The following is a 22464-nucleotide window of genomic DNA, read 5'->3' on the forward strand; positions in this document are numbered from 1 at the left end:
GGGGGTTCTTATGCAAATAAGGCTGACGTCATTGAGCTGCCGGGTGGAGACCTCAATTTTTTGAGAAAACAGCGGCGGGAAAGCGAGGGTGACCCGTAGGGGTGAAGCGGTACGAACAGCAGGTGGATGAGGAGGTGCGTAAACAGCGGGCAGAGCCCCGAGGGAGTATTTTCAGAAAAGGAAAACTAATTGCAAATGCCAGCATGGCAGAAGGCAGACGCAGAAATACAATGTAGCGTGGAGGAAAGAGCCCTGGTGACGCAGTGGTTAAGCACCTACGCTGCTAACCGAAAGGCAGGTGGTTTTAGCCTAGCGATTTGCTCGAGAAAAATGTGGGAGAAAGATGAGGCAAGTCTGCTTCCCTGAAAATTCACAACTTTTGAAACCCTATGGGGGGCAGTTCTACTCTGTCCTATAGGTCGCTATGATTCGGTGCCTACTGGACGGCAACGGGTTTGGGTTTTCCTATGGTAGACAAAAAAACATGATAAAGGGGTATAGCAGAAGAAAAGTGATTTTTACAGTAAGAAAATAAAGTTCATCAGAAACCACAAGCAAAAACACAGACAAACAATACGAAATTTTCTTTTTTAAACCAAATTATTCAGTCTCCGTAGAGACCGTCAAAAATTGCCAATGCCGACTGTATTTCAAGTCGTCACGGCGGGGTATTGGGAAAAGTTTTCAATTAGCAATAATCGCGCCTCGGATAAACCTCATTGGCTACGATATTGCCACTGCGCAAAGCTGAAGAGTACCGCCCCCTGCTCATCATCCCCAATAAGCAACGTTCCTATTACAGAAAGGCGAGTTTCAATCTCATGGAATTATTGTTTTGTTGAAAATTATACAATCCTATAAACGTCTTTTGGAAATGGAAAGAAGGTTCTGAAGATTCCGTTCTTAGTTTCACTTCACCAGGTTTTGGTGGAAAATGAAGCAAAGCACTATGGGAGGGAACATGTTAATAGCCTTAATTCAGAGACTGCGAGGGGCGTTTGAGAAATGGGTTGTCAGGGTTTCGCGCTGTCACTGCTGTTCACTTGGTTCCTGATTCACAGTGTAACTATCGTCTCCAAAAGAGTTTTCTGTGGACCTCTTAATTCAGAGAGAAGGCCAAAAGAGAATTTATTTCCACAGAAACGTCCACAGTACGCGAAGTTGTAATTTTCACCCTTACCGTCTGTGTCTGTTTTCTTTGGCAGGTGGAAAGCTGTTAGAAACCGGTATCTGTCTCTTTCCCTGACCCATATTCTCCAAAAGCTTTTATTTTGATTTTTGCCACTTGTAAAGATGCAAATAGTGGTTTATGAGAAAGTGACATTTTCCGCTAACATTTTTTATGGAAGATTCTTGCAAACACAAAAAGTTCAAAGAATTGCTCAGTGAACATTCATGTAGTCATCACCTAGGTAAGAAAGTAACTTTTTTTTTTTTTCCTCAGAGTAAGAACTCAATATAAAAAACCCACTCCCGGTCGAGTCGATTCCGATTCATAGCGACCCTATAGGACAGAGAATTGCCCCGTATGGTTTCCAGGGAGAGCCTGGTGGATTTGAACTGCCAACCTTTTGATTAGCAGCCACTATGCCCCCAGCGTTTCCACTCAATAAAAGATAGCTTTATTTTGTTTTTTTTCTTGCTCATCTTTTCATATATTTATTATTTTATATACTTTTATTTATTTTGTTGTCATTGAGAATATACACAGCAAAAATATATCAACTCAACACTTTCTACATGTACCATTTAGTGACATTTATTACATTTTTTGAGTACTGCAACCATTCTCACCCTCCTTTTCTGAGTTGTTCCTCCCCCATTACCATAAACTCACTACCCACTATGGTTCCTATCTAATCTTTTGAGTTGCTGTTGTCACTTTGATCCCATATAGATAGTTCTTAAAATAGCACATTGCTCAAGGCAGACATTTTTTACTACTTGAGCTAAACTATTGTTGGGTTTTAAGAAGACTTCAGGGGATATTTTTGGTTTAAGGTTTAAAGATTATCTCAGGGCAATAGTTTCAGGGGTTCATCCAAACTTTATGGCTCCAGGAAGTCTGGAGTTCAAGAAAATTTGAAATTCTGTTCACATTTTCCCTTTTTTGATATAAACTGACATTTTTAAAGGCCTGTTTGATGTTAATGGAGAGTTAATTATTTTATTTTATTTTTCAGGCTACAGCATTAACTGCCAGGGTAGAAAAACCTAACAAACAAACAAAGCTTAGCAATCTGGTTAATTTTTACTATTTTACTTTGACCCAATCAAAGACTGAGCCATTAATTCCAGGTGAGTGGAGAATAGAACTGGCTTTCGTAAAAAATAAAAAAGCTACAGCCCCAGTCCTACAGGATTATCGCTAGAACTGCCCAGCTGGTGAGAATGTCTGGATTGGGTGGGGTATGACACCCTGTCAGTGATTAAGAGCTATGGCTGTCATCTATAAAGGTCAGCACTTTGAACCACCAGCTGCTCCTTGCAAACCCTATTGGAGCAGTTCTACTCTGTCCTATAGGATCGCCATGAGTCGGAGTTGACTGAACACCAAGACGTTTTAGTAGCTATCAAGGGTAATTGTGCATTTCCCTAGCTGTCTTGGGTGACTTCATTCTCCATAGATGACTTTGCAATGCTATGGGAAAAATTTTAAACTCAGCTAACTTTTCCCCCAGAACATTCCTGGGGCCTAACAGCACAAGAGTCCTGCAACACCGGCCAGTCTCTATATTAATGATGCTCATTCCACTTGGAGATCTGAGAAAAAGTAACACGAACTTGACATTTTTCATAATAAAATGTTAGGGTGGGGGAAAGTCACCATCACGGCATTTTCATAGGTTTTTATCAAATAACCTTGTATACAGAAGGAACCCTGGTGGTGCAGTGGTTAAGAGCATGGCTGCTAACCAAAAGGTCAGCAGCTGGAATCCATCAGCCCCTCCTTGGAAACCCTAGGGGGCAGTTCTACTCTGTCCTGTAGGGTCCCTATGAGTCTGGACCAACTGGACAGCCCATAACAACAACACAGAGCAGAGTTTCTCATTGGCTGCACGTTGGAAATACCCGGGAAATTTGTAAAATGACTTAATGTCCAGGCATCTCCCCAGACCAATTAAATAAGGATCTCTGGTTTAACTTCTTCAATATAAAAGCACAAGATGAGAAATAAAATTGGAGAAGCCAAGTGATCAAACACATTAGTCCATGTATATTTGGCATTTTTGAATGGATTTTTTTTTTTTATTGCAGTGCAAGTATACACAACAAAACATTTGCCACACTCTTCACGTTTGGCTTTAATTTTTTGATATTTGTGAATGCATTTCTTCACAAGCCTTTTTTTTTTTTTTTAAGATTGTGTAACAAAAAAAATTTGCCTCGTAGCAAGATCTTTTACTAATAGCGGGGAACTTGACTGCCACGGTGAGTGGAAAGAGTCACAAACACTGAAGCTGAAGACGAGTCAAATCTAGATCCATTATATTCTATTTTAAGAGAATGAATTTCTAAATTAGAGCTGTTTGGATTTACTATTTTGGACTCAGGACATCGGTAGCGAGGCTCTGATCCACTTCTCTTTCAAAGAGACGAGGATGTACTGGCTTAGCGTGAGTAGCGTATCACCGGACCAAAGTTCAGAACCTCTGACCAGGAGGGCAAACAGGGAGCGAGACTGGGCAATCTGGGTCCCGCAATTGTAAACCCAGAGGATTGTGGGATTTGTAGTTTTTCTTAAAGCATTTCCTCTCCATGCACTACATTTCCCAAGATGCAACTGTAGCAACACAGTCCCGCTGTCCGGTGAGAAGTGTCTTTTAAGGTAAGTCTGTTGTGTAGGCTGCAGGTTTCTAGGAGTTGTGGAACTCTTGTGAGGGTTCTAGTTCTCTTCTTTGCCCTTTGGTGGGGCCCGAAAGCGAGCAGCTGCTCCAGTAGAGCGTGTTTTCGGCACGGTTTCCCTAGCCCTTTGCTCTTAGGGAACCCGACAAGGCATTTGTTTAGCTGTTCACGTGTCACTGTGAAATGTCAAGGAGAAAGCAGAGTCCTGAACTTAGATCTGGAAAGCCAAGCATAAAATAATGTTTACCCACGGGGTGCGTGTCACTAGAAAATTCCTGCATTGTATCAAATAATATGTCAAAGTCTTGTTCCTGCAGCTGGCAAAGCTGACCTGTGAGGATAGAGCGTCTTGACAGTTCACACTACTCTTTTGCTGTGTCCACGTAGCAGGGTTTGCAGTTGAGGGTAAACTAAAACAGTAGGGGCAAAATGAAAGAAAAAAAGGTGTGCGTGTGCTTAATTACGTTAATAAAAGCCAGGAAGTTCTGAGCAGCAACTTCTTCATCAAATCCTAGCATACTAACCCTCAAATGTACTTCCCTGAGCTTATGGAGAAATGAGATAATTCTAATTTATAAAGTGGGAGTAGGTTTATGGAATGCATCGTCCCCCAAGGGATGGTATTTGCTAAAATATACTTAAGTGCATTCCTCATATAGAGACATCTTTAGGTATAGTCGTAGATAGAATAATAATGTGCTCTTAAGGGATTTGGAGTCCCTGAGTGGTGCAGACTACTACTACACACTAGACCACTAGCTGAAAGTTTGGCAGTTTGAACTCATCCAGAGGCACCTCAGAAGACAGGCCTGAGTATCTGCTTCCGAAAGGGCAGAGCCCTGAAAACCCTATGGAGCAGTTCTACTCTGCACACGTGGGGTCACCATGAGTCGGAGAACAACAGCATTGAGCTTTTTAAAGCTTATTGGCATAAGCCATTAACATTTGGAAGTTTTTAAGGAATTCAGTTCTGACCAGCTAGGCATTAGTGGGAGAGACAGAATAGGCCTTATGTTATGATAGAATCCAACTTTATCAATTTTTTTCTTTAGCACCCCACCCCTTTTTTTTTTTTAAGCCAAAATATAGTTTTCCTCAGATGCAGAAAGCCATGGCAGCTTCAGCAGCCATTTTAAATTAATTTTCATCTGATGGGGGTAACACAGTAGAGCTCTGGCTGTGGGTTCTTAAGAGGTCAGAAGACAAGATGGTTTTAGACTGTTATGAAATAGTCTGGTGTGTATTCAAGATTTCATTTGTGGAAGCTATTAGAGGTTCTTTTTTTTTATTGTGCTTTAGATGAAGGTTTACAGAGCAAATTAGTTTCTCATTAACAATTAATACACATAATGTTTTGTGATATTGGTTGCCAACCCCATGACATGTCAATACTCTCCCCTTTCTTGACTTTGGGTTCCCCAATACCAGCTTTCTGTCCCCACCTGCCTTCTCATCCTTGCCCCTGGGCTGGTGTGCCCGTTTAGTCTCGTTTTGTGTTATGGGCCTGTCTAATCTTTGGCTGAAGGGTGAGCCTCCAGAGCGACTTCAGTACTGAGTTAAAAGGGTGTCTGGGGCCCATACGCTCCGGGATTCTCCAGTCACTGGCAGGCCAGTAAGTCTGGTCTTTTTTTGTGAGTTGGAATTTTGTTCTACACTTTTCTTCAGCTCTGTCTGGGACCCTCTATTGTGATCACCATCAGAGCAGTCAGTGGTGGTAGCCAGGCACCATCTCGTTGTTCTGGACTCAGTCTGATGGAGGCTGTGGTAATTGTGGACCATTAGTCCTTTGGACTAATCTTTCCCTTGTGTCTTTGGTTTTCTTCATTCTCCCTTGCTCCAGATGGGGTGGGTATTAGAGGTTCTAGACAAAATGAAAACATTAAAAAGAAAAGATTATCTAAGAAACATTGAGTATCTGTTAATGGTGATGGAAAATTTGTCAATGGACATCGCTGATGGTTGCCCAACGTGATTAATAAATGTCACTGAATTTTACATTGTACATGTAAAAAATATTGAATTGGCAAATGTGTTCTATATATTTTTACCACCACCAAAAAAAAAAAAAAGATTGTTTCAGGTTGGACTTCATAGGACCCGTGAAGCTGTACTAGAACCAGTTGGTACCTATGAGAGCTGAATGTTAAATGTTTAGAATTTTTGCTAGCTGGTTGTTAAACCCTTGGTGCCTTGACACTGGCTGTGATGGGAGTATTTTCTTTCTTGTGGGGCTGAAGGTGATAGTGGTGGAAGGAACCAAGTTTACCAGTACACCCCTGGCAAGTGTCTGTTTTCTCAGATCTGTAAGCCTGGAGTCCCAATGTTCACTGCATCCTTGAGTTATCAGATCCTGAACTAGCTCACACCCTTCCAAATTTCACAAAAGATTGATTGCGATTACAAAGTAAACTTATAAATACACTGTAGGTCTGTGCCTGTGGAGGAGGGAAGGGGACTGATTGTGCCTTTGTTTCCATCAAAGAGAAACCTTATACCTTTTAGCGCTCAATGCCCCCAACTCCTGAAGCCCTAGATAACCAGTAATCTTTCCGTCTCTATGGATTTGCCTATTTCTGGACATTTTATATGAATGGAATCATACGTCATATGGCCTTTCCATCAGCTTGTTTCTTGTATTCTAATGTTTTCAGTGTTCATCCACCTGGTGCATGTATCAGGACTTCATTCCTTTTTATGGCCTAAGGAGAGTCCATTGTATGGATAGGCCCCATTTTGTTTATCCATTCTTCAGTTAATGGTTGCCTTCGGTTTTTATAATATATTTATTTTTGTTGTTGAGAATAAAGACAGCAGAGTTTGCCTTTGCTTTGAAGATCCAGTTTCTCACTTGAGGTTTCTTTTTTTCTAGAATGAGGATGACCCTTGGGTTGACTCTCAGGTCAGCACAAGGCCGCTGGACTTCAAACGCCAGCCGTGGCTGCTCACATGGATCTCTTGGGTTATTTGTGCCTGCAAGTCCTCCTTTGGACCCCGAGAAGGTGAAGGAGTTGCAGCGCTTCATCACCCTCTCCAAGAGACTCCTAGTGATGACCGGGGCAGGGGTCTCCACGGAGTCGGGGATCCCAGACTACCGGTCAGAAGGGGTGGGACTTTATGCCCGCACTGACCGGCGGCCCATCCAGCACAGGGACTTTGTACAGAGCGCACCCGTTCGCCAGCGGTACTGGGCAAGAAACTTCGTGGGCTGGCCGCGGTTCGCCTCCCACCAGCCTAACCCGGCACACTGGGCTCTGAGCAACTGGGAGAGACTCGGAAAGCTGTACTGGTTGGTGACCCAAAACGTGGACGCCTTGCACACCAAGGCAGGGAGTCGGCGCCTGACAGAGCTCCACGGGTGTATGCACAGGTGCGCGGAGGCGAAACGCTTTGACCACAGACACCTGCGCTCAAAAAGGGGGGACAGGGGACCTTGGTTATCTTAATCACTGTTGTCTTATTCAAAAAACCAGTTGCCTTCGAGTCAGCTCGGACTCATGACACCGCATGTGTGTCAGAGTAGAACTGTGCTCCCACAGGGTTTTCAATGGCTGATTTTTTTTTTTAATCGTCCTTTAAGTGAAAGTTTACAAATCAAGTCAGGCTCTCGTACAAAAATTTATATACACCTTGCTACGTATTCTTAGTTGCTCACCTCCTAATGAGACAGCACACTCTTTCTCTCCACCCTGTATTTCCCGTGTCTATTCAGCCAGCTTCTGTCCCCCGCTGCCTTCCCATCTCCCCTCCAGACAGGAGCTGCCCACATAGTCTCGTGTGTCCACTTGCTTCAAGAAGCTCACTCCTCACCAGCGTCATCTTCTATCTTATAGCCCATTCCAATCCGTATCTGAAGAGTTGGCTTTGGAATGGTTCCAATCTTGGGCCAACAAAAGGTCTGGAGACAATGACCTCCGGGGTCCCTCTAGTCTCAGTCAGACCATTAAGCCTGGTCTTTTTACAAGAATTTGAAGTCTGCATCCCACTGCTCTCCTGCTCCATCAGGGATTCTCTGTCGTGTTCCTCGTTAGGGCAGTCATGGGTTGTAGCTGGACACCATCTAGTTCTTCTGGTCCCAGCCTCTGATTTATGTGGCCATTTCTGTCTCTTGGGCTCGTAATTACCTTGTGTCCTTGGTGTTCTCCATTCTCCTTTGCTTCAGGTGGGTTGAGACCAATTGATGCATCTTAGATGGCCCCTTGCTAAGGTTTTTTTTTTTTTAATAATTTTTATTGTGCTTTAAGTGAAAGTTTACAAATCAAGTCAGTCTGTCACATATAAGCTTATATACTCCATACTCCCACAATGAGTCAGCCTGCTCCCTCCTTCCAGTCTCTCCTTTTGTGACAATTTTGCCAGTTTCCAACCCTCTCTGCCCTCCAATCTCCCCTCCAGATAGGAGATACCAACACAGTCTCAAGTGTCCACCTGATACAAGTAGCTCACTCTTCATCAGCATCTCTCTCCAACCCATTGTCCATTCCATTCCATGTCTAATGAGTTGTCTTCGGGAATAATTGCTGTCCTGGGCCAACAGGTTTGGGGACCATGACTGCTGGGATTCCTCTAGTCTCAGTCAGACCATTAAGTAATGGCTGATTTTTTAATTTTTCTTATTTTAGGACAGGTGCCACTTAATCTGATGAAATGTGGTCCGTGGCGATGTATGATATTTGCACAAGCTGACTGTACAAAGTTAACAGCTCTTGGGACTCTGAGGACAGGCTCCTTTATTGCTTTATTTTTTAACTTTTGTAATAACATGTTATTATGTTTTTGGTGAAGGTTTACACTTCAGTTTAGGTTCCCATTCAGCAATTTCTAGACAAGTTGTTCAGTGCCATTGGTTACCATCTTCACAATGTGTGAAATTTCTCATTATTTCCATTCTGGTTGTTTTGTTTCTATTAATCTAGTTTCCCATACTCATCTTCGTTTTAAAGTAATTGGTGATTGTTTGGTCTTGTATAGGTGATTTTTTTAAAGGAACACAGTACTGATGGGTGATATTCATCATTTTTTAGCCAATTTGTTATTTAGCTACAGGGTGACCTCAGGGGTTAGTTTTGGTTCAAGGTTTGAAGAGTATCTCAGGCTAGTAGTAGTCTTAGGGAGTCCTCCAGTCTCAACCAGCCCAGTAGTTCTGGGTTTTGTTTTTTTTTAGGAATTTGAGGTTCCGGTCTACATTTTTCTATCGTTCTAGCAGGGTCCATCTATTGTGGCCCTGATCAGAACAGTCATGGTAGCCAGGTATCATCTAGTTTTTCTGGTCTCAGGGTAGGTGAGGCTGTAGTTGATGTAGACGATTTGTCCTGCAGACTAGTTTCTCCTTTGAGTCTTTAGTTTCCTTCTTTCTCTTTTGGTCCTGACTAGTAGAGACCAAAGGTTGTATCTTAGATGGCCTCTCGCAAGCTTTTTTTTTTTTTTTTTTTTTTTAACATTTTATTGGGTTTTAGGTGAAAGTTTACGGAGTAAATTAGTTTCTCATTTAGAAACTTATACACGAATGTTTCATGACATTGGGTACAATCTCCTCAATGTGTCAGCACTCTCCCCCTTTCCTCCCGGAGTTCCCCTTTTTCATTCCTCCAGTTTTCCTGCCCCTTCCTGCTTTTTCCTTTTTGCTTTTGGGCAGGTGTTGCCCATTTGGTCATTGGTGATTGACCTAAGAAGCACGTTCCTCATGGGTGTTATTGTTTGTTTTATAGGACTCTCTGATCTTTGGCTGAAAGGAGAACTTTGGGAGTAGCTTCAGTTCGGAGTTAGAAGGGTATCGGGGGGATACGTATACTATAATTGTAAATTCATCCTCTGGCTGATGAATTTTTGGAGTGTTTCTAGTTTTGGGCTATTGTGAATAAAGCTGCTGTCAACTTTGTTGTACAAGTCTTTTGGGAAACATTTGTTTTCATTTCTCTTGGGTAAATGCATAGGAATGGAATTGCTGGATCATAGAGTAGATGTATGTTCAGCTTTATTAGAAACTGCTCAGCGGTTTTCCAGAGCAGTTGTAGCATTTCATACTCTAACCAGCAATGTACAAGGGTTCCACTTGCTTCATGGTCTCACCATCTTTTGATATTGTCAGTCTTTGATTTTAGCCTATTAAAAAGGTATAAAAATGGCATCTCATTGTGGTTGTAATTTGTATTTCCGTGATGTCTAATGATGCTTAGCACATTTTCATGAGTTTATTGTCCATGTGTATATCTTCTTTTCTAAATTTTTGGTGGAATGTTCAATACTGGAAAACCGATGATGCAACTATGTAAGTGATCTCTTTAGCAGGATCTGGCATTTTACCTGTCATATAGAAGATTAAACTCCAAATGAGAAAACCACTCAGCAGTTTGAGGCTGACATTGAAGTATCTTGGGGTTAAATGGAACTTTCTAGTAAAATTTGCAGGAGGGTTTCCTTTCTTCTGCTTTCCCAGCAGCCACTGGCATCGAAGTACCTCTGCCATGAATTCTTTTTTTTTTATTGTGCTTTAGGTGAAAGTTTACAGCTCAGGCTAGTTTCTCATTCAAAAATTCATGCACATATTGTTTGTGACATTGATTGCAATCCCCACAATGGGACAGCATGCTTCTTCTTTATAATCCAGGCTCCCTGGGTCCAGTTGTCCAGTTCCCATCCCGTCCTGCCTTCTCGTCCTGCTTTTAGGCAGGAGTTGCCCATTTGGTCTTATACATTTGATTGAACTAAGAAGCACATTCCTTTTGTGTGTTATTGTTTGTTTTCTAGGCCTGTCTAATCTTTGTCTGAAAAGTGGGCTTCGGAAGTGATTTCAGTTCTGAGTTAGCAGAGCGTTGGGGGCCATAGTCTTGGGGGTTCCTCCAGTCTCTGTCAGACCAGTAAGACTGGTATTTTTTTGTGAATTTGAATTCTGTTCTACTTTTTCTCTGGCTCCTTTTGGGTCTATCTATTATGATCCCTGTCAAGAGTAGTCAGTGGTGGTAGCCCAGGCACCATCTAGTTCTCCTGGGCTCAGGCTGATGGAGGCTCAGGTTCATGTGGTCCTTTAGTCCTTTGGGGTAATATTTTCCTTGTGTCTTTGTTTTTCTTCATTCTCCTTTGCTCCACATGGGAGGGACCAATAAATGTATCTTAGATGGCTGCTTGCCACCTTTTAAGACCCCAGATGCTACTTACCAAAGTAGGATGTAGAACATTTTCTTTATGAACTATGTTATGCCAATATGACCTAGATGTCCCCTGAGACTATGGTCCCTAGCCCTCAGCCCCAGCAACTCGATCCCTCAAGGCATTTGGATGCATCTAGGAAACTTTTATGGCTTTGCCTTGGCCAAGTTGTACTGATTTCCCTAATATTGTGTGTTGTCTTTCCTTTCACCAAAGTTGACACTTGTCTACTATCTAGTTAGTGGTTTCCCCTCCCCATCACTCCCCACTCTCAAAACCATCAAAGAACTTTTTTTTCCTGTGCGTAAACCTTTTTTTGAGTTTTTATAATAGTGGTCTCATACAATATTTGTTCTTTTCTAATTGACTTATTTCACTCAGCATAATGCCCTTCGGATTCATCCATGTTGTGAGATGTTTCACAAATTCATCAGTTCCTTATCGTTTCCATTGTGTGTATGTACCGTAGTTTGTTTAACCATTCATCTGCTGATGGGTACCTAGGTTGTTTCCATCTTTTTGCTATGGTGAATAATGCTGCAGTGAACCTGGGTATGCATATGTCTATTCGTGTAAGGGCTCTTTGATCTCTAGGATGTATTCCCAAGAGTGGGATTGCTGGATAGTGTGGTATTTCTATTTCTAGCTTTTTAAGGAGGTGCCGTATTGTATTCCATCGTGGCAGTAGCTTTTTATATTCCCAGCAGCAGTGGATAGGAATTCCAATCTCCCCGCAACCTCCCGAACATTTATTATTTTCTGTTTTTTTTTTTTTTCTTCTTAGTGCCAGTATTGTTTGGGTGAGATGGTATCTTATTGCAGTTTTGATTTGCATTTCTCTAATGGCTAAAGATTGTGAATGTTTCCTCATGTGTCTGTTAGCCCCGCCTGAGTGTCTTCTTTGGTGAAATGTTTGCACGTATCCTTTTCCCATTTTTTAATTTGATTATTTGTTTCTTTGTCGTTGAGGTGTTGAAGTATTTTGTAGATTTTAGAGATTAGATCCTTGTTGGATATGTAGTAGCCACAATTTTTTCCCAGACTATAGGTTCTCTTTTTGTTCTTTTGGTGAAGTCTTTTGATGAGCATAAGTGTTTAATTTTTAGGAACTCGCAGTTATCTGGTTTCTCTTCTGGTATTTGTGCGTTGTTAGTTATGGCTTGTATTCCATTTATGCCATATATTAGGGCCCCTAGTGCTCTCAAGCTTTTAAGACCCCAGACACTACTCACCAAACTAGGATGTAGAACGTAACTTCGAACTATATTATGAACGGCTGATTTTTTGGAAGTAGATCGCCAGGCCTTTCTGAGGAACCTCTGGGTGGACTTGAACCTCCAACCTTTGGGTTAGCAGCTCAGCCATTAACTGTTTGCAACACCCTAGGGACTCTGTTGTTTTAGATAGAACCCGAGAAAAAGGCTTGGGAGGAAGTCGTTTATTTTGGAGTTGATCTCAGCAAGTCGGGGGGAGTAGAGAAGTGAGGCAGGGAAAGGGAAGGAAGGAAAGCCAAGAAAAGGTATGTTCATGACTGGGTTACTGCTTTGGGCAAGTGGGCTCAATCCTATTAGGGACCCTCTGAGAGACTGTCTAGAACGTGCTTCAGAGCTGTCTCACGGAAGGCTGAGGAAGCTGGGGTATTTATCCACCATGTACCATCCCTCACTGGCTGAGGGTCACTCTTATTTTTTTCATGATATCTTTTTTTTTTTTTATAATCGTGATTTGGGTGAAAGTTTACAGGGCAAATTACTTTCTGATTAAACAGTTAATTCACAAATTGTTTTGTGACATTGTTTGCCAACCCTGTGATGTCTTAACGCTCTCCCCTTCTACACCGCAGATTCCCTGTTTCCGTTTGTCCAGTTTTCCTGTCCCTTTCTGCCTTCTTATCTCTGCTTTTGGGCTGATATGCCCATTAGTCTCATATACACAATTGAACTAGTAAGCACATCCCTCACGTCTTACTGTTGGCCCTGTAGACCTGTCTATCTTTGGCTGAAGGGTGAATCTTGAGAGTAACTTCAGTACTGAATTAAAAGGTTGTCCAGAGGCCATACTCTTAGGGTTTCTCCAGTCTCTGCCAGACCAACAAGCTTGTTTTTTTTCTTTTTCTTTTTGTGAATTTGAATTTTGTTCTACACTTTTCTCCCACTCTGTCCAGGACCATCTATTGTGATCCCTGCCAGAGCAGTCAGCGGTGGTAACCGGGCACCAGCTAGTGCCAGGCTCAGCCTGGTGGAGGTTGTGGTAGTTGTGGTCCATTAGTCCTTTGGACTAGTCTTTCCCCTGTGTCTTTGGTTGAGGGTCACTCTTGGGTATTAACTCCCAAGCACTGTCACTTTGTTCCTCCTGAGAAGCTCTCACGGCCAGAGAGCACCCTAAGAGAGACACGGGAAGCTGCATGTAAGAGAACTGCGTGCAAGTGGACTTGGGGTGGACTGAGGGGAAATGAGCAGGGCACTGCCAGCATATGCTACAAGCTGCTGTGTCCCCAGTACCTAGACACACGAAACACAATAGAGCCTGGCACCTGGTCAGAGCTGGTAAATAATGACTGAATGAACACATGGGAAGGGTATCATGTCTGTAATCCTCGGAGGAATTTGTAGCTAATAGAAGACCATTTCCCTGACCCTTAAGCCCCAGAGATCCTCCTCGAAGGACTGAATTGGTCTGCCAATGGTAACATATGCATCGTGTGCCTGCTACTTATATGCGTATTGGTGTGCTACTTGGTCGTGTGGAGCGGGCCAAAATCATACCATAAAATGAGCTGGTTTATATGGGGAAACTTTGTAGTAATCTGTTTGGGGGACACAACAATAACTCATGTTTAACAATGAACAACTCAAGACAACACATGATTGTTAAATTATGTAGTCCTTGATATAAATGCCAGGAGCACTAGTGGGTGCAGTGGTTAGAGTGCAAACTTACCAGCTGCTCCATGGGAGGAAGATGTGGCAGCCTGCTTCTGTAAAGGTTTACAGCCTTGGAAACCCTGTGGGGCAGCTCTTTGTCCTGTAGAGTCACTCTGAGTCAGAATCAACTCGATGGCAATGGGTTTGGTTTGGTTTTGATATAAATGCTATAAAAGTTCAGAGAAACACAAATTTAGTGAAGACTGGAGTGATCAGAAAAGCTTTTATGGATGAGGTAGATTGAGCCTGGCTCAAGTTTAGCTAGGCAAAGGGGGAAAATAGGGCTTTCTAAATGAAGGGTGGAGTCCCTGGGAGGTATAAACAGTTAACATGCTCAGCTACTAACTGAAAGATTGGAGGTTAACGTCCACCCGGATGTTTCTCGGAAGAAAGGCCTGGTGACCTGCTTTTGAAGCATCAGCTGTTGAAAACCCCATGGAGTGCAGTTCTACTCTGATCCACACAGGGTTGCCAGGAGTTGGAATCAACTTGACAGCAACCGGTTTAAAGGAAGGGAACTTGTAGAGCCCAGAGGAATCTGGCCTGGTCTCTCTGGAGGGCTTGGACTTGGGACTAGTATGTAATGAGATTGCCTGGGAAGGCTAGACCTGAATCATGGGTGTATTTGAAAATCATGGAGTGCATTTTGAGTCTGTTAAAAGAGACTCTCTTAGTCATCTAGTGCTGCTATAACAGAAATACCACAAGTGAATGGCTTGAACAAAGAGAAATTTATTCTCTCACAGTCTAGTAGGCTACAAGTCCAAATTCAGGACATCAGCTCCAGGGGAGCTCTCTCCGTCAGCTTTGGAGGAAGGTCCTTATGATGTATCAGTCATCCCTTGGTCTGGGAACATCTCAGCGCAGAAACCTCAGGTCCAAAGGACATGCTCTGCTCCCAGCGCTGCTTTCTTGGTGGTATGAAGTCCCCCTGTTCCTCTGCTTGCTTCTCTCTTTTATATCTCAAAAGAGGTTGGCATAAGACACTATCTAATCTTATAGATCTCATCAATATAACTGCCACTAATCTATCTTATTACATCATAGTGATAGGGTTTACAACACATAGGCAAATCACATCAGATGACAAAACGGTAGACAGTCATACAATACTAGGAATCATGACCTTGCCAAGTTGACAGGTATTTTCGGGGGACACAATTCAATCCATGACAGAGACCAAAGGAGACTGTTAATGGTTTCTGAGCAAGAAAGCAACATGATAAAAACAGCATTTGAGGAAGGCTATGAGGATTAGAAAGAACAGATTGGGAAGGTCAGCCTGGAGGGCCCAAACTAAGGTGGTTTCAGGGGAATTAACTAGTAATGACTAGGGGTCCATTTAAAAAAATTCATCATGAAAATTTCAAACCTCTATAAATGCAGGGAGAAGATTATAATGAACACCCATATACTGTCACCGAGATTGAAAGATTTTATCAGGATTTTTTTCATGTCTGCTTTATCCCTTATCTGTCTGGCTGTCTCTTCTTAAACATTTTAAAACAAATCCAAGACTTCTTATCATTTCATAGGGGGCCTTAAAGGGGAAAAAAAAATCAGCATAACCTGGTGGCTAACTAGATAGAGGGCAAAAGGAGAAATGATGAGTAATGCATGTTTTCCAAGGGGTTGAGCCCAAGTAACCAGAGGAATGATGGTGATAGAGAAGCTGGGAAGGGGTGGTTGAAGAGAGAGGTCAAGCTTTGAGCATGAGGTCATGACTAGACAGTCAAAAGAAATGTGCAGTGTGTACATGGAGTCCCTGCGTGGTGCAGATGTTTAACATTTGGTTGCTAACTGAAAGGTTAGAGGTTCAAATCCATCCAGAGATGTCTCGGAAGAAAGGCATGGTGAGCTACATCTGAAAAATCTGCCATTGAAAACCCTGTGGAGCACAGTTCTACCCTGGCACACATAGGGTCGCCATGAGTCAGAGTCAACTCCACAGAACTGGTTTTTCCTTTTTTTTTGGCAACTGGGTTTTAATAAGACCTTGGAGATTGGACTTGAGTTTGGGAAAGAGGGCAGGATTGGAGTTATAGATGAGGAAACCATTAGCACAGAAGCCATGAGGCAATAAAGATGGAGAGCACTGAGAGGCGGGAGCATAGAAGGAAAACAGGGTAGAGGGTTGAGCATGCAGAGGAAGAACTAAAGAACCTTTCATTTTTTCTTTCGGTAGCTATTTAGTGAGTGCCCATTATGTGTGGCACTGTTCTAGGTGCTGGGCATAGAGCAGTGAACAAAAGACACAAAGTTCTTGCCTTCATGGAGGTCTTATTCTGGTGATTAGAGAAGTGTAAAGAGAACCAGAAGACACTGTGTTATGAAAGCCTTAGTTAGTAGTGCTGCTGTAACACAAATACCATAAGTGGGTGGCTTTAAAGAACAGAAATTTATTTTCTCACAGTTCTGGAGGCTAAAAGTTCAAATCAGGATCTTGGCCATGTTGATTCCTTCTGTGGGCCTTTCTTGTAGGTTTCTGGTGTCTGTGTGTGTGTGTGTGTGTGTGTGTGTGTATGTGTGTGTCCTGCTCTTTTTATAACTCAGGAAGTGAATAGGTTTAGAACCCACCTTATTCGGTGTCATGGATTGAATTGTGTCCCCAAAAAATATGTGATATAAATCCTGAACGCTTGTACCTGTGAACGTAATCCCATTTGGGAATAGGACTTTCTTTGTTATGTTAATGAGACCAATATCAGATATATTTTAAGCCAATCATCTCTGAGATATAAACAGCAGATTAGGCAGAGAGAAGCAAGCACAGATGGAGGGGAAAATACACACTACGTGAAGATGCCAAAAACAGAAAGAAAGCCTTTCCCTAGAGCTGGTACCCTAAGTTTGGACTTCTGGCCTCCCAAACTGTGAGAAAATAAATTTCTGTTCAGTAAAATCACCTGCTTGCAATATTTCTATTACAGCAGCACTAAGAAACTAAGATAGAAGGTATTTCTAAAATGGGGAGAAAAACTGTGGGTGTTAGGAAAGGAATACAAAACGGCGGAGGGGCTGAAGATGGTTGGGGATGAACTGTCTTTGGCAGCCTCATGCCTCCCAAGGACAGTGTTGAGTGACCTCTCCTTTGGTTTCAGGGTCCTTTGCTTGAATTGTGGTGAGCAGACTGCCCGCGGGGTGCTGCAGGGGCGTTTTGAAATGCTGAACCCCACTTGGAGCGCTGAGGCCCACGGCCTGGCTCCCGATGGTGATGTCTTTCTCACAGAGGAGGAGGTGCAAAGCTTCCAGGTCCCTTCCTGTGCTCGATGTGGAGGTCCCCTGAAACCAGATGTCACCTTTTTCGGGGACACAGTGAACCATGACAAGGTTGACTTTGTGCACAAGCGGGTCAGAGAAGCCGACTCCCTCTTGGTCGTGGGATCGTCCGTGCAGGTATCTGACTTGGTCAGAGTGGAAACTGTCCCTTTTGAGGAATAGGGAGCCCTGGAGAGGCTCCCTATTTGGTTTGCCTTTTCCTGGATCTAGAGAGCTTACCTGTGTTTTCTCTTCATGCAGGTGTACTCTAGTTACAGGTTTATCCTTACTGCCCAAGAGAAGAAGCTGCCGATTGCAATACTGAACATTGGGCCCACACGGTCAGACCACTTGGCATGTCTGAAACTGGACTCTCGCTGTGGAGAGTTGCTGCCTTTGATAGACCCACGGTGACCATAGCCTGATGTTCCTGAGCCAGAAACAGGGACTTACACTTGAATCCTGCTGCTAAAAGTAAACGCCTTCTCAACTATCAGATTCCATCTGAGAGTAGGCTGCACTGACAAAATATAGAAGGTTCTAGCTTCTTAAGGGGCCCTGGTGGTGCACTGGGTAAGAGCTCGGCTGCTAACCAAAAGGTCGGCACTTTAAATCCAGCAGCTGCTCCTTGGAAACTATGGGGCAGTTCTACTCTATCCTGTAGGGTCACTATGAGTTAGAATCGACTTGAGGGCAACAGGTTTGTTTGTTTGTTTGTTTAGGCTTCTTAATGCTACCCAAAATTGGAGGTTCAAGTATACCCAGAGGTGAAAGAAAGGCTTCGCAATCTACTTCTAAGAAAATTAGGCATTCAAAACCCTATGGGGCCTCCATGAAAAACTGCCTCCTTTGCCAGGATACCAGAACTGGATGGTGTTTCACTATCATTACTGAACATTTTGATCAAAGATTTTATAGAAGAATCTTGATCAAAAGGGGGCAAAATGCAGTGCAGAATTTCAAATTATCATGAAATCCAGACTTTCTGGAGCCATGGAGGCTGCGTGAGCCCCCAAAATTATTGCCTGAGATAATCTTTAAACCTTAGACCAAAAATAGCCCCTGAAGTCTCCTTAAAATCAAACAATAGTTTAACTAGTAAAGAATGTTTGCCTTGAGCATTACGCTCTTTTACAGACTAAGAACTATGTATATGGGATCAAAGTGACAACAGCAACTCAAAAGATTAGCTAGGAACCTTAGGGGGCGGTGAGTTTATGTTAATGAGGGGGGAACAGCTGAGAAAAGGAGGGTGAGAATGGTTGCACAACTTGAATGTAATCAGGGTCACTGAATTGTACCTGTAGAATCTGTTGGACTGGTGTATGTTTTGCTCTGCATGTTCTCAATAACAACAACAAATAAAATAAATTACCAAAAAGGAGAAAACCGTATGGAGTGCAGTTCTACCGTAACACACATGGGGTTGCCGTGAGTCGGAATTGACTGATGGCAGCTGGTTACTGGTTATTTTAGCATTAATTTGTTTAATTTCTTTTCAAATCCCCAAGATCCAGCCCTTCCTCCAAGCTTGCTGAGTGTGGCCTGTAGAGGGCAGCAAACCAACATCTCTGCCATTCCATCTCTGAACTGGCTGAGTTTCAGAGCCAACCAGTTCAGGTCTGATGAGATTTGCCCCCAAAGACTTTTTCAAGAAAGCAGCATCTCTCGATAGCAAAACTGCATTCACTTCCTTTTTGTCTCACCGGGCAGAAGAAATGGCCAGGGAAATATGTAGGCCGAAATGGTTGCTGGGGTGCCAACTGAGGGATCTCACTAAATAAGGTAGAAGGAAACAGTTTATAATACCAAATGGTTAAGTGTCTTTAACTAATCCACTTTGATGTTTTTTTTTTTTAAACAGCAATGACATGAATTAATTTTTTTTTATTAAGTAAGGAATAAAGATTTTTTTTTTTTAAAAGCATGTGGGGTGTTTGGCCTGCACGTTTAGGTTTTTTCATCTGTTGAAAGAAAATGGGGTTTCTGACACAGTTCTCCAAGGATTTTTCTTTGTCTTCAGCTGCCAGAATGAAACACCTGCCTTGAACCGGCCTGTAGAGAGGAAACAGTGAATTCCCAAGTGGGTTCTTAAGTTGATTTGTTTCTGCAGAGGAAATCAGCAAGACTTGTTTGATTGCTGCGTTCAGCAGAAAGAATCATTGTACCCAGCTAAAGCTTTCTGCACGATCTCATCAGAAAGTGAGGCGGATGAGAGTATCGCAGACTATTCCGGGGAGTCTTTTGTCTAAAATTAGGACACTCAGGACATGTTCATTCCGTACCTGCGGAGGAAGCAGCTTTCAGTTAACTGAGATAATCCAAGGTCTTGACAACACAGTGAGTCCTTTTCACCTGCACAACTGTAGGCTTGCCCAGAGACACTAATTCGTTCTGAAGCCATCTAAAGTTGTTGTAAATCTCATTCCGGCCTTTTTTGTAGGCGAGGATCCTATGGCGCCCTGAACTGGTTGATTTGTTCAGTTACCCAAAAAACCAAAAAAGCCCAAACTGGTTGCTATTGAGTTGATTCTGACTCAGTGACTCTATAGGACAGAGTAGAACTGCCCCATAGAGTTTTCAAGGAACGCCTGGTGGATCCAAACTGCTAACCTTTTCGTTAGCAGCTGTAGCACTTAACCACTACGACACCAGGGTTTCCAGGTTACCCAAAGTCAGGACCAATAAAATCTGGGTCTTTTCAATCTCAAGCCATTCTCATCCACATATCTCATCAACACTTATTGATGGACATTGTATTAAGGTACTGAGGATGCAAAGATACAACTTCTTGTCCTCAAATGGCTCAAAGAGAATTGCTATTCCCACCCCCCCCCCCCCCACCGCCCCATTCCCTACCAGAAAATGTCATAGAGTCATGCATGGAATAACAATTAGAGAAAGTTTAGTCCATCCTCTCATTTTTTTGTTTAAGGAAACTAAGGTCCAGACTTACCTAAGGCCACATTCATGGTGATTCCCTGTGTACAGAGTAGAACTGCATTTCATAGGGTTTTCAAGGATGTGGCCTTTTAGGAGCAGATTGCCAGGCCTTTCTTTTGAGGCACCTCTGGATGTGTTCGAACCGACAACCTTTCAGTTAGCAGTTGAGCACTTAACTGCGCCACCCAGGGACACTGAATTGGAATTGACTCGATGGCAACCGGTACTGGTAAAGCCACATCAGGTAGTTTCAGAGCCAGAACTAGAATCCGAGTATTCAGACTCCCTTTCAAGTTATTTTTCTTTACGCAACACTCTGTCTCATTGATCTGCAGAATGTGGGTAGAAAGCAGTCAGTCTGAAGTTAAAGCCAGCAGTACACCTGGCCAAGGAGACCAGGAATGGCTGAAGCGTAGTGGCCTTGGAGAGCTGGTTAGGTTGCCGGGCAGGCTGCTTCAGCACCTTATTGCTGGCACAGATCATGAAACCCAGTCTTGAAGGCCTTAGGAATTTTCGCTTTGTTCATATTTCCTCCTAAAATGGAAGTCTTTCCAAAATAATGTGTTCCAAGATGAACTTGATATTTCCTGAAGCTGATGCTTCTCATTGCCTTCTTGTTTTGACATCTTTTGCTTTCAGCCAGTGTGGGAGTTCCTAACCCATTGTAAGTGCCCTCAGTTGAAGTATCAAACGTCTACTAGTGGGCTCTGTCAGCCCACCCCTGCCCTGGTTATATGGTTCTAACTGCACAAGCCCAGACTTACGCATGACTTTGAGTTGTATTTTTCAGTTGCTTCTGCCGTTCTTCTCGACTATCATAATTAGGTAAATAGAAGTCACAAAGGCAGACAGGTATATAACACTCGGAACTTCCTTCTCATGAACTCTTGCTCCTTCTTGTATGTTGTTATAAACTGAATATCCTTCTTACCTCCCCCTTAAAAAAAAAAAGCATTTATTGAACACATACTATATCCCAAGCACTTGTTGTTAGATGTCATCGAGTCAGTTTCGACTCATAGCAACCCTTTCTTTGTACAACAGAGCGAAACACTGCCCGGTCCTGTGCCATCCTCACAATTGTTGTTATGCTAGAGGCCATTGTTGCAGCCACTGTGTCAATCCATCTTGCTGAAGGTCTTCCCAAACAGTATGCGAAGCATTTTATGAAGTACCAGCTCACCTAAGGATTAACTCCACAAGAGATGTTTGGACATGCATGTGGTTCACTCTTTAGTGAGTGTTGACTTTTTCTGAGAGGATTGAAGGAAGGACCAGTAGGAAATTCAACACTCCTAGATAGGGTCGCAGATTGCCCAGGGCTGAGGGGGTTTCCCAGGATGTAGGATCTTTACTGCTAAAACTGGGATGAGTTCGTTGCCCGGCTCCCAGGAACACCAGAGGCTGCCACCAAATATAATAGTTGATATCAGATATATTATGGAAACCCTGGTGGCGTAGAGGTTAAGAGCTACGGCTGCTAACCAAAGGGTCGGCAGTTCGAATCTGCCAGGTGCTCCTTGGAAACTCTATGGGGCAGCTCTACTCTGTCCTATAGGGTCGCTATGAGTCGGAATCGACTCAACGGCACTGGGTTTGGTTTCTGGTTTTTTATCAGATATATTATTCTTGTTGAGATTCCAGATGGTGCTGTGAGATCTAGTGTTTTTTTTTTTTTTCTTAGTTTTTATATCACAAAAGAAATTCCACCTCATGACGGAAAAAATAAGATGAATCCACAGCACTAGGCACTGTGAGGATATTGTGGCTGCTGGGATGCCACAAGAATGAACAAATCTGTCTTGGAAGAAGTACAGTTAGAATGCTCATTAGAAACAAGGATGGTAAAACTTCATCTCATGTACTTTGGACATGTTGTCAGGAGAGATCAGTCCCTGGAGAAGGACATCATCCTTGGTAAAGTACGGGGTCATCGGAAAAAAAGACCTTTAATGAGATGGATTGACACAGTGGCTGCAACAATGGGCTTAAGCATAACAATTGTGAGCATCATGCAGGACCAGGCAGCGTTTCATTCTGTGGTAGATAGGGTCGCTATGAGTAGGAAACGACTCAATGGCACCTAACAACAACAACATTCATTGTCTAGCTTTTGCATGCATGTGAGGTGATTGAAAATACCATGGGTTGGGTCAGGCGCACCTTAGTCCTCAAAGTGACATCTTTGCTTTTTAAAGAGTTCTTTTGCAGCATATTTCCCAATGCAATACATTGTTTGATTTCTGTCTTATAGGGTCGCCCTGTGAGTCAGAATTGACTCCATGGCAGTGGGTCCACCATTAGTATGTACTCCTTTAACCAGACTCCACAGGATCTTCCTTAGGGTCAC

General features: G+C 42.9%; 1 protein-coding gene and 1 non-coding gene across 4 annotated transcripts; one reads left to right on the forward strand and one right to left on the reverse strand.

Moving 5' to 3' along the window:
* Nucleotides 1–115: 115 nt before the first annotated feature.
* On the forward strand, nt 116–18550 carry SIRT4 (sirtuin 4). 3 transcript variants are annotated; one of them, XM_049865818.1, is made up of 4 exons: nt 116–134; nt 6716–7213; nt 17015–17309; nt 17433–18550. In XM_049865818.1, the coding sequence occupies exons 1-4, from the start codon at nt 127–129 to the stop codon at nt 17583–17585; spliced, it is 954 nt and encodes a 317-aa protein (XP_049721775.1). In that variant the 5' UTR covers nt 116–126; the 3' UTR covers nt 17586–18550. The 3 variants fall into 3 exon arrangements, with proteins under 3 accessions (XP_049721775.1, XP_049721776.1, XP_049721777.1); XM_049865819.1 differs by lacking the exon at nt 116–134 and adding an exon at nt 3785–3829; XM_049865820.1 differs by lacking the exon at nt 116–134 and adding an exon at nt 3854–4100.
* Nucleotides 609–749, reverse strand: LOC126066189 (U4 spliceosomal RNA). Its single transcript, XR_007515041.1, has one exon. It is a non-coding gene; the product is annotated as a U4 spliceosomal RNA (small nuclear RNA).
* Nucleotides 18551–22464: the final 3914 nt, after the last annotated feature.

The sequence above is a fragment of the Elephas maximus genome, chromosome 22, assembly GCF_024166365.1.
Source record: "Elephas maximus indicus isolate mEleMax1 chromosome 22, mEleMax1 primary haplotype, whole genome shotgun sequence".
In the NCBI taxonomy this organism is placed as follows: domain Eukaryota; kingdom Metazoa; phylum Chordata; class Mammalia; order Proboscidea; family Elephantidae; genus Elephas; species Elephas maximus.

Excerpts from the sequence above, each read along its gene's own strand:
- SIRT4 (XM_049865818.1), top strand. Across the intron at positions 7,214-17,014 it reads CTCCACGGGTGTATGCACAG|GGTCCTTTGCTTGAATTGTG; the intron begins GTGCGCGGAGGC and ends CTTTGGTTTCAG. Across the intron at positions 17,310-17,432 it reads TCGTGGGATCGTCCGTGCAG|GTGTACTCTAGTTACAGGTT; the intron begins GTATCTGACTTG and ends CTCTTCATGCAG.